Source organism: Rosa rugosa, chromosome 3 (assembly GCF_958449725.1).
Source record: "Rosa rugosa chromosome 3, drRosRugo1.1, whole genome shotgun sequence".
NCBI classification, from domain to species: Eukaryota; Viridiplantae; Streptophyta; class Magnoliopsida; order Rosales; family Rosaceae; genus Rosa; species Rosa rugosa.
Genome location: NC_084822.1, coordinates 4,596,684 through 4,614,018, shown reverse-complemented (window position 1 = coordinate 4,614,018; position 17,335 = coordinate 4,596,684). Strand labels below are relative to the sequence as shown.

The 17,335-nt window shown below is 39.6% G+C and overlaps 1 protein-coding gene across 14 annotated transcripts; it reads right to left on the bottom strand.

Annotated features, from left to right (window-relative positions):
* Window positions 1-11,532: 11,532 nt before the first annotated feature.
* Window positions 11,533-16,598, bottom strand: LOC133740390 (glycolate oxidase 1-like). 14 transcript variants are annotated; one of them, XR_009861183.1, is made up of 12 exons: window positions 16,149-16,598; window positions 15,923-16,066; window positions 15,170-15,373; window positions 14,679-14,853; window positions 14,411-14,495; window positions 14,261-14,302; window positions 13,840-13,887; window positions 13,653-13,731; window positions 12,475-12,599; window positions 12,211-12,277; window positions 12,049-12,111; window positions 11,533-11,806 (listed from the first exon to the last, which is right to left on the bottom strand). XR_009861183.1 is itself a non-coding variant. In XM_062168339.1 (9 exons), the coding sequence occupies exons 5-9, from the start codon at window positions 14,411-14,413 to the stop codon at window positions 11,708-11,710; spliced, it is 357 nt and encodes a 118-aa protein (XP_062024323.1). In that variant the 5' UTR covers window positions 14,414-14,495; window positions 14,679-14,853; window positions 15,170-15,373; window positions 15,923-16,066; window positions 16,149-16,598; the 3' UTR covers window positions 11,533-11,707. The 14 variants fall into 14 exon arrangements, 1 of the variants encoding a protein (XP_062024323.1); XR_009861189.1 differs by having other exon boundaries at window positions 13,662-13,731; XR_009861186.1 differs by having other exon boundaries at window positions 12,475-13,731; window positions 15,170-15,404.
* Window positions 16,599-17,335: the final 737 nt, after the last annotated feature.

Below are 17,335 nucleotides of genomic sequence, written 5' to 3'. Positions count from 1 at the left end.
CGAAATCAATCTATATAAACTCTATTCGCTCAGCTCCCTAAAGTGCTTCCATACATTACCACAGAAAACTTTCATAGTTGGCGTCTCAACCGAACCGCCTCCCCGCCGGGATACACATTTATTGCTGTTAGAAAATGAAAATAAATATAAAAATTTAACGTAAGTACAAAATACTTGTACCCAGTCACTAGCTGTAACGCAGAGGTACATTGAGTGGCGGTAGATCGTAGGCGAATGAGCATAGCTGCATGCGATATTGCATCACCTCAAGCGGATATAAGGAGAGTGGTGCGCATTACCAATGTCCGGACTATCATCGTAGTCGTTTCCGCGAGACCAATTGGGTGTATACATGGGAATATGATGTCCAACATCAGTCCCAATGCAATAACCATCGAAAGTCTTCGATGTAAACTCTCCAGCATAGTCAAATCCAATTGACTGAATATGATGATTCGGGGAGTGAGCCCGTTGTCATATGATATGTGCTAGGAGTGTAGCATAAGTAGCATTACAAGTGGACAATGGCACAACACGTGACCAGCGTGTTTGCGTGTCAACCAACATCATGAGATATTTAAACGTCCGCAAGTTGGTTGAATCAGTCCATAGAATCCTCATGGATTTGATGTAAGAACAGAATGAGTATATTCATATCCTTTGCATAGGACGGTCTCAGTCCTAGTTTCCCGAATGAACTGGCTTTGCAAAATGAGCGAGAGGCCTTAGAAGCAACCAATGAGGATTTTGGTTGGGCCTGAGCGTCTGTAGCGCTATTAGAAGCAAAATGTGTGACTACATCTCCCATCATGGCGATGGAGCCATGGAAATTAGCATGTATGGCGTCATGGCCACTAGGAGGAACAACCATGGCGTTATGCTCATGGTTGGCGCCTTTTATGGCGTCATTAGATTCTTGCTTCATTTTGCTCAAAAGGATGGATGTCCGTGTGAAGTCTTCAGTAGACGGATCATCATGTCATGACTAGGATGATCTATCCTGTCGTGACAAAGCCAATATGTGTCTAAATCCAAGAGATCTTCTCTCATAGCTTTATTGGATTTAATAGATCGAATAGTGACATAGAGTCCACTAGAGAGACACATAAACTTCTCTAAGATGCGACTTTGTTTGCAATCGTTAGAGGTATTGCAAAGTAACTCATCTCCGTTCTCTACATGCATTTTCGCATGGAATCCGTTGGCTATTCATAGGGCAATTTGCCCTAAGAGCGTAGAGAGTTTCTGTGACAGTAATCAAGGTGCCATTAGGCAATGGGAACTTGGGCTATTCCATGTCCTTGAATTAATATTGATGGCCCAGCCATCGTAGTCACAAAGTAATATGCTCAGAATCAAAATTGAGTCATAATGAAAAGAACTCGGGATTTTATTCATAAGCCAACGGAGTACATCATTGTCTCTTAACCATTAGGAGAATCTAATCCAAATGCTAGCTAATGCAAAACAAAGGTGGTCGTTTGACTTCTTTCGGTAACTCCAAAATAAATATGACCAGGTGAGTAGAGAGATGTCGGTGGAGCAAAGCTCGCTTAAGTATCACTTATCTCAAAACCTTCCTAGACATCACACTCATTTTGGATGAGCCTATGTGAAGAAAAATTAAACCAATGACATTTACTACAAAGTAAATGGCAATTGCCTATTACATCTCTTGGAAAAATAAAGACTTAAACAGAATTTGCGATCTATTGATCCTAGCCAGATTTGTAGTCTTCAACCCTTCATTCTAGATCATCTTCTTGATCTTCTTGTTCCACATAGTGAGCTTCTCTTGCTTCACAATATGCTTTGTAGGCGGTGACAATTTCTTCACGAGCTCTACAAATGTGTGCCCAATGATCAGACACTCCACATCGAGAACATACATCTCTTTGCTCAAACTCCATTGATTGAGGCGCTTTGAAAGCGTCATTTAGATGGCTCTTAGTGTTGGTGGCGCTACCAACATGGCCAGAGGCGTTGTCTGCCTCTCTCTTTCCACGTTGACCTCTTCGGTTCCGTGTTCGCCTATTTTGGCGATTACCTTCCCAAGTAGAGCGATTATATGGACCAGAACGTCCAGAAGTATCCCTAAGATTAGGGTTTCGCTCTTGGCGCCCTCTCTTTGGGGCGCGACTATAATTGGATTCCGGAATATGCTCTGTTCCCACGGATCTCGAATTATAGTTCTTCACAAGGATGTTGTCATACTTTTCAGCGACATTCATCTCCAATGAGCTCATGAAACCTTGTGATTCGTCTTGCATTAACATCGATTCGATAGTTCTTAGCAACCATCAATGCAGAGTCGGGGAAAGTAGAGAGAGTCTTCTCAATCAACATCGCATGTGTGATCTCTTTACCACAGAATTCCATTAAGGATTTAATGCGAAGTGCTTCCGAGTTGTAGTCAAGAACTGACTTGAAATCACAGAAGTGGAGGCTATGCCATCTCACTTCTAGGTCAGGAAGCAGGGAGTCACGGACGTTGCCAAATCTATCTTCGAGTGAGACCCACAGCCTTCTGGGGTCTTCTTCATTCATACACTCGTACTGGAGCGAATCATCCATATGACGAGTCATTAGGATGATGGCTTTCGCCTTATTTGCCTCTAAGGCTGCTCTATTTGCTTCCAAAGCTTGAGCTTCCTCAACAGTTAGCACATCCTGGCTAGGCTCGAGAATCGTATTCAAGATTCCATCGGCCTTGAGATGCTGGCGGATATTACGAATCCACCTGTGATATTCAGAGCCAGTTGTTCCCAATGGAGCAAAGTCAAATTTGTTCAGGAAAGAGAACAAGAAAAGGGTTAGTTTCGGAGTGGAAAAAGCTACCACGAAAACATATAAAATTTCTGAGCGTAGTCACTTCCAAGAAATTCGATTCCAAGAGGGATTGGATTAGAGCGAAACAATGATGCAAGTGGTCGATCATAAATTCTCTACAAACTCTAAGTTTGGAGATCTCAACAAGCTCCAAGCTTGGAGTGAGCACGAACCCCCACAGTTCAGCTTAATTAGGTCTCCCCTATGAAGAAGAAAAGGGTGGGGGGGGGGGGGGGGGGGGGAAGAAGAAGGGAGGTTGCAAGTCCCCTAGAAAAAGGAAGAGGAAAACAAAAAAAAAAACTTCCAAAAACGGGAATTAAAAGAACCTTGAAAACATACCTCAAAAGGTGTCAAAACTTTGCCAGAAAAATCGCCGGAAATTTGGTTGCTGGAGGTGGCCGGAAAAATGTGGTGGCCAGCGGTGGTCGCTGGCCGGAGCTGCTGCGCAGCGCTTGCAGGGCTTGTGCAGGGGGCTGTCGGCAGATGTCGGCAGGCGCTCGGCAGGCTCGTGCAGGCTCCTCGGCAGGTGCGCGCAGGCACTAGGTAGACGCTCGGCAGGTCTGGGCAGCAGGCGCAGGGGCGCACGCAGGCTTGTGCGGGGCCTAGGGCAGGCTCTGTCGACAGATGTCGACAGGAGCTCGGCAGATGCGGGCAGGCCAGGTACAGGGGCTTCCGGTAGCGAGGCTAGCAGAGCGAGGCTAACCCGAGCGGTTCAGCCTATTCCGACGGCCGGTTCAGGCGGTTCCGGTGGTTCCGCCGCCGGTTCTGGGTTCCTTGAGGCTAGGGCTTCAATATGTGGGGCGGTGGATGTTGGAATTTGAGGGCTACGAAATTAGGGTTTCAGGGTTAGTGCTTCGTGCTGATAACATGTTTTAGGGAATCAGAAATTGAGAGAAATTCGCTGTGTATTCTCATTGATAATAGGGGCCCTTTATATAGAGGATTACAATGCATAGAATCTGAATCGTACAAGGAAAGTAAATCTACATTGAATAGGAATCGAAATCCTTCCAATGTAACCCTATGTTGGTGCAGAAAAATTCCGTAGAGGAGTTTGACTCACCAATGAATGCGGACTGGAGCGGGAGCTGACCGGGAACAATCGAGAAGCTTCCCTCGAGCGTTGACCTGGAGTTTGACCGTCGGCTCGAGGAGAAGGGGGGGTACCTGCAGAAAATCCTTCGATGCCTAAGTCAGTACGTTTCTCAGTAGTGGAGTAAAACAGATTGGAATGAGATGGTTTACCTGGTCAGTATGCCCCCTATTTATAGGTGAGGGAGAGCTTGCCCCTCAAGTCGTGTTTAATATCGATAACTGTACTCATTATCGCGCCATAACTGTACTCATTATCGCGCCATAACTCCGCAGTATTGAATAACGCCATCAATTCGCGTTATTCAATAATGCCATCAATAACGCCATCACTTGGCGTTATACCATTACTCCGCATTATTAATAACGCCATTACTCCGCGTTATTTAATAACGCCATCATGCCATGTTATTATAACCGCCTTTAATAGCCTCCTTCATTGTGGTATTAACAATGGTAGTTATCACTGCATTTACGATAGCCATTACTCGCGTTCTTATGGCAAAGTTTCACCGTCATGATGGTGGGTCAAAATTGTTGACTACCCCCACACCCTATTACCACTAGGTCAAGTAACCTAGAGTTTGGGCTAAACACAAATAGAGATATCCTTAAACACATCCATATTATTTTATAGGGTTATTATCACAAATGGTACCTGAACTTATCTTCTATTTTATCGATGATACCTTAACTTCAATTTTGATCACAATCAGTACCCGAACTTTTCGATTTCATTTTAAATGATACCTAAGGCCATCTTCGGTCACTATTCCAGCCAAATGTCCAAAGCAAACATCTATGTATTAAAAAAAGAAAAATTGAATCATGCCTATATTCTTTATTACGTCTCTTCTTTATGCCTATGAGATAAATCGATCAAGTTTGTACTCGAAGAATATTTTGGGTATTCTGAAGTATGAAACTATATGCTTTAGGTGAATACATGTTATTACATAAAAAAACACCTGTTGATGTTGTCCAAGGATGCTTCTTTACTCTATAGCTTAGTCAACGATTGAAAATAGTTTCTTGCTTACGTTTCAAGGTTCATAATTTCCAAATGTGGTCCCCTTTTTGCAGAGAAATTGATCGATGGAATGTGACAGCAAGAAAATAGGTGTGTATTCAATAGCCATTTGTCTTCCACATGATGATAAGTACGTTGGTATCCTTGTACCACAAATCAAAGTACCTATCTTTCCATGGAGTCTTCTAGTGGCTGAAGCTTTGGTCAATATTGATCATTCTTGTCCCAATTGTAGATTAATCTACGTATGTTACCTTTTCAGATTTTTAGAGACATAAATTTTGATCGTTTAAGTCTTGATTGTCCTAGAGGTTTAAAATAATGAATGGTTCTAGTTGGACCTCCAAATTTGATATTTGGACCTCCAACTTTTTTCAACTATTAGTAGACTTTGTCAAGTCATATGAAAAGACAAATAAGGACAAAGTGAGAAAAATGAAAAAAAAAATTACTCTTCTTACCTCCCCAAATATAACATTCAATTAAATTGTTTTTTTCTTTTTCCGGAATTTCCTTATATTGCCATATAGTTTTATAATTTACCTAAAATAATTAAGTAAAAATAATAATTTATATACATGGCCCATCATTTAATACCAAAGTAAATTCAAAACAATTTGATTTGGAATTTTCTTAAACTAAATTAATTGAATATTATGATATAATTATTACTCAATCTTCCAACCCAAAACCTCTTCTTTTAGCAAATTCAAAAGGATTCTAGCAACATATCAAGATCAAGAACCAACCCTCTGATTAATTTTGGAGGAGGAGAGACATAATCATACGAGAGAAATATCATGTAATTTTGATTCATTCTTCTTCTCGTGGTTGAAGATAGAGATAAAAAGTAGAGTAACAAATTATTGTATCTCATGTTCAAGGGTGTTTTGGTAAAAATAAGGAGGACTACTTAGCTTTTCAAGTATTCTAAAAAGTAAATTAATTAGAGGTACAGTAAGTATAGAAGGTCCAAATAGCAAATTTGGAGGTCCAACACTCCAACTAGAACCACCCATTTAAAATTGTTGTAATTGTTGAAGGAAAATCAGTTTTATGTGTGCCTTATCAAACTAGGAGTAGCAATAGGAGAGAAGGTTCTAGATTTCCCAATCCTACACGGATTAGTATTCCATGTAACATTAGAACTAGTACTTTGTAATCCCTATATAAAGGGCTCCTATTCTCAATAATATGATTACATTCTCCCTACAATTCTCTCTACATTCTCTCTCGAATCTATTTTACTTAAACACGTTATCAGCACGAGTTCTAACCACAATCAAAAACCAAAAACCTGAAAATCTTCTTCATCACCACACCTCCTAGCCCACGCTAGCCTCACCTACGCGCCCCTGCGCACGCATCCCTGCTGCCCCTGCAGCACCAACGCACACCAACTGCATCATTCTCCTTTCCTGTGCACGTCAGTCTGCTTGCAAGCCCCGAAAAGTCTAGTTCGGAACCTCAGATCAAAATACTTTCTTCATCAAAGTTGTTCGTCTCTGTCTTTTCCATCTGACCTCCGAATTTCAGCCTTATCGGAGTTGTTTTGAGACCTGTACACCAATCGAAGTGCAAGCTGTTCAGAAGAGAATCTGTTCCGAATTTCAACAAGTAAGTTTTTAAATTAAAGTTCCAGCTTTCCGAATTTTAATTTCTCCTTCTTTTTCTTCGGGGACTCGCAACCTCCCTTCTTCTACATCCCACCTTTCTTATAACGTGGGTTCGATCATTGAAAAGCGGAATCGTGGGGATTCACGCAATTAACGAACTAAGAGAGTTCGTAAGACTTCGGACTAAGAGCGTCCGTAAGCATCGATTTAACGAACTAAGAGCGTTCGTGAGCTACAGACTAAAAGCGTTCGAGAGCATTTATTTTGACCATTCAAACATCATTGTTTCGGTCTAATCCAAATATTCTTGGAAATCGATTTCTTGGTAGCATTAAGGCTCAGAAATCTTATATTAGTTTTCGTGGAAGCATTGACTCTGAAACTAATACGTTCTTGCTTTCCTTTTCAGGATGTAAGACTTGAACGAGCTCGATTTTACTCCATTGGATTCTACGGGCACGGGATATTTATTTGCCTACAATCCAAGAGCCCTGTTCTAAAGGAACCGCTCAAGACTCACAAACTGAGATAGAAAATTCCAGGGCATTTACCCTGATGAAGCGCCACATTATGATGGCCCTCCAGTTTGAGTACATGAATGAGGATAACGCTAAAACCTTTGGGTTGCGCCTAGTGAACGTTTTTGGTAACATTCACAAATTTCCGAACATAGAAGCACGATGAAATAGTATCTGCTTCACTAAAACTTTGAAAGAGTTATGAAATATGGTTCGGAGGCTCTCTGCATCATATTATTTATGCATGCTTGTGGAAAAACGCGAAAAAACAAATTGATTGAGAAAACCCTAACATGACCATAGGGGTCATGACGTTGAGGGTATAGGGTTGGACACCATGGAGCCAATTTTGGCCATGATTGCACTATTCCAACGCCATTGGTCCTAGAGACCATATGTATTTTGTCAATACACCTCAATCAAGAGAGCATCCTCTTCATGGTATTTTATGGAGTACCTGATTAATGGTAATCAAGATATCGAGCTACAAAAGACTTTAAAATCTTGCGATGAAGATAGAATGCCGCAGATTTTCATTTAGCATAGTCTTTTAATTTTCCAAGAATTATGTAATGGCAATTATGCCTTAATCAATAAAATGACTTATTGGATTATCTCTTTTCCTTTAGGCGTACTCAATTAAGTATGATGTGTAGGAAAGTAATTGAGATTAGTGGTACTTAAGAGAGCTTTGCTCCACCGACATCTCTCTCTACTTCCCTGGTCATATTTAATTGGAATTACCGAACGAATTGAGTGACTACAATTTGTCTAATGTTTGATTTTACTTTGGATTAGATTATGGTCACGAAACCTTGATGTAATCATTGGCTATTATTAATAAAGTATCGATTTATTTTATCTCATGTCATGGACATATTTTTCGAACTTTATTACTTAAAAGATATAAGAGCCAATGGTTTTCATGTGGAAACACATTGTGAGAATGGACAAGAGTTCCTTTGCATCACCTCTAATGACTACGGACATAAAAGAGTCTTAGAGAAACTTATGTGTCGCTCTAGTGGGTTGTATGCAACCACTATTCGAGTAATTGAATCCAATCATGTTATGAGGGATGATTTATGGGATTCTGACACATATAGGCTTTGGCACGACCGTTTGGGACATCCAGGTTGTGATATGATGATCCGTATATTAAAGACTTCACACGGACATCCATTTTTCAGAACGAAAAGCAGTAAAACTCGGTTTTTGGACACCGAAGGAGCCCCTGCGCCTCACGGTGCCGTTCACCCCCAAATCCGGCCATCCTTGGCCGGCGCCGCCATCCCCCTGCGGCCTCAGGGTGGCATTGACGCCACCAAGGCTCCTTTGTCTCCAAAATTTACTTCTAAAGTCCATTGTGACTTCATGGCTCAACCAAAATCCTCATTGGTTGTTTTTAAAGCCCATCATTCATTCTACAAAGCCTGCTCTTTAGCAAAATTAGGATCGAGACCGTCCTATGCAAAGGACACTAAAGAAAATATACCATTCTTGCAAAGAATCCAAGGTGATATTTGTGGACCTATTCAACCACCATGCGGACCATTTAGATATTTTATGGTGTTGGTTGATGCATCGACACGCTGGTCACATGTCATGCTATTGTCCACTAGGAACGCTGCATTTGCTAAACTCCTAGCACAAATTATTAAGTTAAGGGCTCACCACCCTGATCATCCTATTAAGTCTATAAGGTTAGACAATGCAGGGGAGTTTACATCAAAAACGTTTGATGATTATTGCATGTCCATTGGGATTGAAGTTGAACATCCAGTTCCTCATGTTCACACCCAAAATGGTCTCGCAGAAGCCGCCATTAAACGACTACAAATGGTCGCTAGGGCATTGGTAATGCGCACAAATCTTCCTATTTCTGCTTGGGGCTATGCAATATTGCATGCAGCCGTGCTTATTCGTCTGAGGCCTACTGCCACTCAACCCTTTTCTGCGTCCCAGATGGTGACTGGGTATGAGCCTAATGTCTCACACTTACGCATATTTGGGTGTGCAGTTTATGTGCCTATTGCGCCGCCACAGCGCACCAAAATGGGCCCTCAACGACGATTAGCCATTTATGTTGGATATGATTCTCCAACAATTGTCCGCTACTTAGAACCCTTGACATGCGATCTCTTTACCGCAAGATTTGCGGATTGTCACTTCGATGAGACAGTCTTCCCGTCGTTAGGGGGAGATAAGAACATGAATGTTCAACAGGAACGACAGGAATTGTCGTGGTCTGTCCCCACTCTGTCTCATCTTGATCCCCGAACCGCACAGTCCGAAATTGAAGTGCGTAGAATTCTCGATCTTCAGAACGTAGCAGAATCGATGCCTGATGCGTTTTCTGATATCGCTAAAGTGACGAGATCACACATACCTGCTGCAAACGTGCCTGCAAGGATTGATGTCCCTAAAATTAGAGGACATGACGCCATCTCAAGGTTACCAGAGCATGACGCCAACGTCCCCACTCACAGTGATGGTGATGTTGTGGCTAGGCTCATGGCTCCTGCCAGGAAGCGCGGGAGGCCTATAGGTTCGATGGATTCTCGCCCAAGAAAGAAAGCGAGTTTGGCACAAAATAATCCATTAATCATCGATGTAAATAATCCATCTCATGAGAATATTCCGGATTATGGTTATGTCCAAGAGACATCATTGGGGGACGCTCTAATGTCAGAACCAACTCCAGAGAATAGAGAGATCTCCATAAATTACACTAGTGTACATGAGATGATGGATAGAAATTCTATGGCAATTGATGATGCATTTGCATATCATGTTGCAAAAGGAATCATAGAATATGATGATATCGAACCTCGCTCTGTCGAAGAATGTCAACGAAGAGCGGATTGGCCTAAATGGAAAGATGTGATCCAGGCTAAATTAGATTCACTAGCAAAGAGACAGGTATTTGGGCCCATAACGCAGACACCCCCAGATGTAAAACCTGTTGGCCATAAATGGGTTTTTGTTAGAAAGCGTAATGAGAAAAATGAGGTGGTTAGATATAAAGTCCGCCTTGTGGCGCAAGGTTTCTCACAACGCCCTGGAATCGACTACGAGGAGACATATTCTCCCGTAATGGACATTATAACGTTCCGCTACCTTGTCAGTTTGGTAGTTTCCGAAAAACTTGACATGCAGCTTATGGATGTGGTTACAGCATATCTCTATGGGGATCTAGATTCGGAGATATATATGAAGGTTCCAGATGGACTTCAATTACCCAAATCAAGTGGCTCTAAACCACGGAGCGCGTTTTCAATAAGATTAAAACGCTCACTATATGGATTAAAACAATCCGGACGGATGTGGTATAACCGTCTAAGTGACTACTTGATTGGGAAGGGATATATTAATAACGAAATATGCTCATGCGTGTTCATTAAAAGAACAAGTTCCGGATTTGCAATCGTAGCAGTTTATGTCGATGACATGAACCTAATTGGAACTCTAGATGAGTTAAAGGAGACTGCTACATATTTGAAATCCGAATTTGAGATGAAAGATCTTGGGACACTACTAGAATTTTGGCCCTAGACATCGGCCAAAAACCGATGTCTAACAAAAACCTGACCGATGTCTTTGTGGGTGATGAGAAAAATCCGGAAAATGCAGACATCGGTTTTTAGCCGATGTCTAGTATTATTTTAGACATCGGTTCCTCATTAGAAATCGATGTAAATAGGTTTAAATGATAACAAACTTGCATGTTTTACTATTGTTAAACCCTCATTTTATTGTATTTAATGCTTAAAGAAATATATATTATACAGCACAAGTTTGCGTTTTAACATCGTTATTGATTTAAGAAACGATGACTAATACTGTTACAGACATCGGTTCCCATAAAGATTTCTTGTTGTTCATGATTTTGAAGCATAATTTGCCACATATACCACGATTTTAGATTCAATATACAAAGTCTAGTATTGTATGAACCGATTTATTTACTTACATTAACATCAGTGTCTAAGTAAAAAACGTTGTTAATTATCTATTGTACATCGTTTGTATTCGAAAAACGATGTCTGGTACTCAGTAATATATCGTTATTGACAAACAATCGATGTCTATGTATTGAAGGTATTATCGATTTTCATTAACAAACTGATGTGTGGTACTCAGTAATATATCGTTTTCGACAATAAATCGATGTCTGTATATTTTAGTAACATCGATTTCCATTTTGGAACTGATGTCTGGTACTCAGTAACATATCGTTTTAGACAAAAAATCGATGTCTGTATATTTTAATAACATCGATTTTCATTTTAGAACTGATGTATCTGTATTACTGGACATCAGTTTTTATAGTTAAAACTGATTTCAACTTTATATCTAGACATCATATTCTATAAAGAGGATGATCTCCACAGAATATGTAGCTGCTGCTATAAATTGCAATTTCGACAGTTAACAAGAGTAAGAGTGATTTGAATATTGGGATATTTTATCTGAAATCACATCCTAAACAGTTTACAAAATGGGCAAAATAAAACCCCAACTCACGTACTACAAGGCTAGCCTAGCAATTAGTATTCATTTTTGTTCATAATTGCTACACAAAAGTTAATCAAAAGCTAGTCTAACTCAAAATCAAGAAACTAGTCAGAATCTACAGCAGTCTGTAAGTAGTCGGCTACTTCAATGCGCACCTCGTCAAGTTGTTGTTGGGTATACCATTTCCGATCCTTTACCGCCCACTACAAATATATATAACATAAGTCATAATGAAACACTAATATTTAAAACAAAGTTTAATAGAAAATCAAACTAAGGGAAATACTAAGCACTTGTAATGACTGAAACTTCAGGAATGCAAACAATTGATAAAGGAACTCCTGCCCTTTCATTCATAAGCAATAAAAATCAGAAAGATAAAATATTTCAAATTGTTACTTCAGATTAATAAATCAAATTATCAATATTGAAGCAATCATCTTACCTTCCAGCTGAGAGAGCGGGCAAATAGTCCAGCAACATATGATGCTAATCCAAAATCATTGGTCTGCAATTTCATTAACACAATGCTGAATAACTAAGTCAAAATGAAAAGTAACTGCAGAGACTTTTATTTGGTCTGATATCAGAAGTAAATGGGTCCAACCTCATCAATCTTTCCAAGATCCAAATTTTCAAAGTTTTTCAATGTCAAACTTGGTGTCATAGTAAACCTGTGAAGAACCATTAGACAGCTTTAGGTCCTCATTACGCAAAATCAAGTTAAAAGAAGATATATCAAACCTTAAAATGATATTTGATTGCATATGGAACATAGAAGCAGTATCATGTACCAAAAGAGCCACATAGTAACAGTAGATATCACATGAAATTCTTTATCTCCATGCGATATTCTTAAATTACCGCTCACCTGTTCTTGATATCAGCGTCCCTGCGCCCGAGCCTTGGAGTGTCAGCAGTGAGGACTATTGCCTTGTAACCAGCCCTCTCAGCCCTTCTAACAAGCTGTGTAACCAGATTCCTGTCTTTAAACATCTGAACAATAAGCACAGTATTAATTGGTAAGGCTGATAATACAAGACAAAAGACAACCATGAAAGCAAACATTTAATAAAATCATTTCAAACTTGAAATGAAAATCCTGATAGGAACTCAATACAAAATGCTTCAAAAGTAGTCTCGATTCATAAGAAGTACCATTCCACTTGATTGGAAGCCCAGAAACTCAAACTTCATAGTCTATAAAATAATTTTAGTTCATTCATTTGTGATAAGAAAAAATAGCTTTCTAAGGATCTTATGTGTATATAATTATTCCCAAATCCCCCCCCTCCAAAAAAAAAAAAAAAAATTCTCACATTGATCAATCATCCCCAAAGGCAAACATGGCTGCGCGCAAATTGGCAGCTCATGCTGCAGATTTTGATCAAGCTTTCTTTTGGTCTAACATTCCTTCCTTTATTCAAGATGTAATAGAATCTGAGAAATGTATTCCTTAATCTGTTTATTAGTTATCAATAAAGTCTTAACACATTCAACTAAAAACAAAATCATCCCCAAAGGCTGGAAAAGAATAATATACCTTGAATCGAACGAAAAAAATATTAAACAAAACAATTTACCTGGACTGTACTTATTCAGTGCATAGATTCAACAAGATCACATACAATACATACAGCAGTCTAATTTATACCCAAAAAAAAAGAAGTTGACAATGATGAAGCTGCAATTAAGATTTAAAATTTGCTCGTTTCATCTAGTTTATGATAATGTAATGTGAAACCTACAGAGTATACTTTTCAATTTCACACTTAAATTATTACATATAGATTTGGCAATGATTTGATGTGAATTTGCCACCCATAATTTCAACTAGTAGTCATCATCAGCAGACTATTATATGAAAACACAGTGCACGGGCAACAATATTGTATAGGCTATTGGACCAACCATCAATCTTACTAGATTTGTCCATATAATATCTGTGTTCAGTAAGCATATACAATAAGACATATTTGTTTCAATATAGGAGGCAATTTCTTTATTGTATATTCAGTAATAAACAAACTATCATTTTTGGAAACTAACTCTTGATACTTATTTGATATGAATGGGTTCGTATGCAGTAATTAGCACATCTGTAGTAACTCCCTTAATTCAACCCGATCTGCAGGATTGAAAACAATAGACCCTAGTTAGAATATTTGCCACAATTAACATAAATCAACATATCCTGAAACAACTTAGAATGCTGGAGAACATGAGAATTACATACCCTCACAGTATTTTGTGCTTCCCTCCCTTGTCACCCCTTGGAAATTGCCTACAACAAGAATGAAAGTATAAACTAGAGTTGAAGAGCCCAGAAAATGTGCTATGGTTCATGCTTTTTGTTAATAAGCAAGAAAAATGCTTCTCTTTGCAAACAATTAACTATCATAAAATAGATCCTGAGGAAGTTCGGAGTTATATCAACATTGAAAAACCTCAATATCAAATTAACACACTTAAAATAGAAAATCTGCCAGAAAGTTAATACAAGGGTAGTGTAAGGAAATCATCAAAGTTAATTAGGTACATCTGTCTCCTAAATTAAACAGTAGATAGAGAAAGTGAATGTCCAGATAAGTGTTTCTAGTTCATAGTTTGGTTCTCATATTTTGTTTTACTATTCTTCACAGTTGAAACGAACTTACAGGGTTGATTCGGATAAGCAAGTGGTCTTTTTGAAATCCAACCTGATAGCAGTAAGACGGCATGGCAATGAACCATATATAGTAATGAACCACACAAGCAGGGGAAAAATCAATAGACATTGACAATCAAACTCAATATAATTTGCATACCATTTGGCCAACTAGAATTGTAGCAACAGCAGGTATGTTTCTGTAAAATAGCCCAGGAACCTCAGCCACTCAACTGCTCAACCACCTGAAGATAATTTGGCAACAAAAAAATAATTAATCATAATCCACCATATTGATAAATCATCAGCTGCTAATGCGAATAATACCACACATTCCATTCGCAACTCAAACTCGTAAAATAATTAAACCACACAATTCATAATAATAATATCAACAAAACACAATGCAGAAGTTGAGAATCACTCACTACACTTCCCTCAGCCTCTTGTTCAGTGGCTAGGTCCTGAAGAAACCAGGTAGCACTTCTATTGTCCCCAACTTCAGTCTTCAAATCCAACAGCTCAATGATCAAGCAAAAGTCTCAGGCTTCATATATTCCTCTCTTCTCTTAGCTGGTACAACTTGTGCTTAAACATAAGACTCTGAAACCTCCACCAGAAACAATACAAACTCAGTAAACAGAACCCAAACAACTTCATTATGAAACCTAAACTATTACATCACAATGGATGAACAATCTAGATACCTCTTACTATAAAACACAGAAAAAACACACCTAAAACATAGAAACCCAAATAAATCAAAACTTATCCACATCAAAAACCATTAATTCAACTAACCAAGAACACAAGATTGACTCACTTTGATATTTCTTTTAAGCACAAACACCTCTAAAACATAGGAAGTTAAATAAGTTAAAACCTAACCACAACAGAAACCGGTAATTAAAATACCCACCTTCAATTAAAAGTCTTCTCTCCTCCTCTTCCGATTCCAAGAACGCAAGATCAGCACAAACACCTCTAAAACATAGGAAGTTGCTTCGGTCATTCTTCCAAGATCAGCACCCAAATCCAAGTGTCGGAATATAGCAAATCTGGGCACTTGGGTTTCTAGCTAAAACCCAAGAAATTAAAGCCATCAACTCATGAATCCAGCAGTCTGACATGCACCCAATTAAAACAACATGCAACTAAATCACTTACTTCAGTACAGAACTTAAAATGAAACCAAATGGATTAGTGTAGGCTTGAAGTATAATTTCCAGGAAACAAGAAGAGAGATCAAACATACCAGGTCACAGAAATTCTTTCTAATCAAGGGAAAGGGAAACTAACATCTTTGCTACTACTACCAGATTGCATATATTCCTCTCATATGTTACATTCCAGCAAATCATATTAGCATTACATATTGCTGAGAAGTAGCTTTACATTCATACGTTACATATTAGAATACATGGCTGCTCTAAAAGGACGGAATGAAATGTAGGAATTCTACTCCAACAGATAGAATTAAATGGCTACTCTAAGCTGCTCTAATGATTCACAATATCAAATATCAAACTCAACACATCCAATTGCAGATCATTCAAACTGGACACATCCAATTCCAAGCAATCAAAATCGTTGCAGAACTCATACATTATCAACACATCCAATTTCTAAAATAACCAAAACTCATAAAACCAAAAAGAAGAGAAATTGGTACCTAAGATGATGAAGATGATTTACGATGGCACCAGCACCAGAGCACCACTTAACTTGGGGAGATTTTGCCTCTTCATTTCCAGCAGCAAACAGACAGACAGAAGCTGGGTATTGGACTGTTGGGTAATCAATTTAACACCTCACCCTAAACACCAAACATCACGAATCAAGAATCTGGACAACCCATTCCCAATTATCAAACATAATCAGCAGTTTACGGTGTTTACCTGAGATTCAGGGATTGAATCCTTCACGTAGTCGCAGAGATGCAAACTCGCAGTGGAGGTGGCTCAGGCGGACTGAAAGGGGAGCTGGCTCGATTGCTGGAGCCTGCAACTCTGGAAGGCGGAACCAAAATCAATCTGTAGTGGCTCCGTCCCTGAGTGCAGATGATGATATATAGTGTAGAAGAATCGAGTCAGATCGGAGGCGGAGAACGAGATCGGGGTCTGGAGAACGAGATCGAGGACTCGGGGTCAGAGAGCGAGGCAGGGGAACACGGGGTGAGGTCGGGGACTCGGGGTCAGGTCGGAGGCGGCTCCAGTCGGCTTGGTCGGAGAAGGAGGTCGGGGACTCGATGAACTTCAGCTTGGAGAATGAATAGGTCGACAAGGTGAGCTGATGAAGTCATTAGCTAGGGTTCGACAGTTTTAGAGAAAGCGGAAAAAAATACCAAGTGTGGGGGAAAATGAAATGATCAGTCCCCGCGTTCTCAAATTTTAAAACTTAGTCCCTCCGTGTTTTTTCAAATTTTTCGAACAAAACTTTTCTCATCGTTTTCTTTGGTGACTGATGTCCATAATAGCAATAGAAATCGGTTTCTTCACAAACTGATGTTAACATGTTTTTTAACATCAGGTGCAATCCTGACCGATTTAATAGTGGTGATGTCTAATGACATTATTCTAGTAGTGGGAAAACACGGTTTTGTCTCGGTTTAGAAATCGAGCACCGTAGTGATGGGGTTTTAATCCATCAGTCTGCATATACTCAGAAAATCCTAAGGCACTTTAATGAAGATAAAGCAAAGTCTGTGAGTACTCCCATAATTGGTCGTAGTCTTGAGCCCGGAAAAGATCTGTTTCGCCCAAGGGATGAGGACGAAGAATCATTAGAGGCCGAAGTGCCTTATTTAAGTGCAATAGGCGCATTATTGTACTTAGCTCAATGCACAAGACCAGATATCTCATTCGCAGTGAACTTGTTAGCTCGACATAGCTCTGCGCCAACACGCCGCCATTGGATTGGCGTAAAGACAATCTTTCGATACCTAAGAGGTACGATTGATATGGGCCTATTTTATCCCTACAGAGAGAAGAGGAATGATGGAAGAATGTGATCAGACCCCATTAGGCATGGTGCCACCGTCCAACATGACAACTTGGCCGGCCATATTGCCGCCAACGCCGCCGCC

What these genes read in the sequence shown, in the direction of transcription:
- LOC133740390 (XM_062168339.1), bottom strand. An exon ending in GACGCTGATATCAAGAACAG is followed by an intron (nt 12,278 to 12,474) that starts GTGAGCGGTAAT and finishes GGTTCTTCACAG; the next exon opens with GTTTACTATGACACCAAGTT. An exon ending in ATCTTGGAAAGATTGATGAG is followed by an intron (nt 12,112 to 12,210) that starts GTTGGACCCATT and finishes ATGAAATTGCAG; the next exon opens with ACCAATGATTTTGGATTAGC.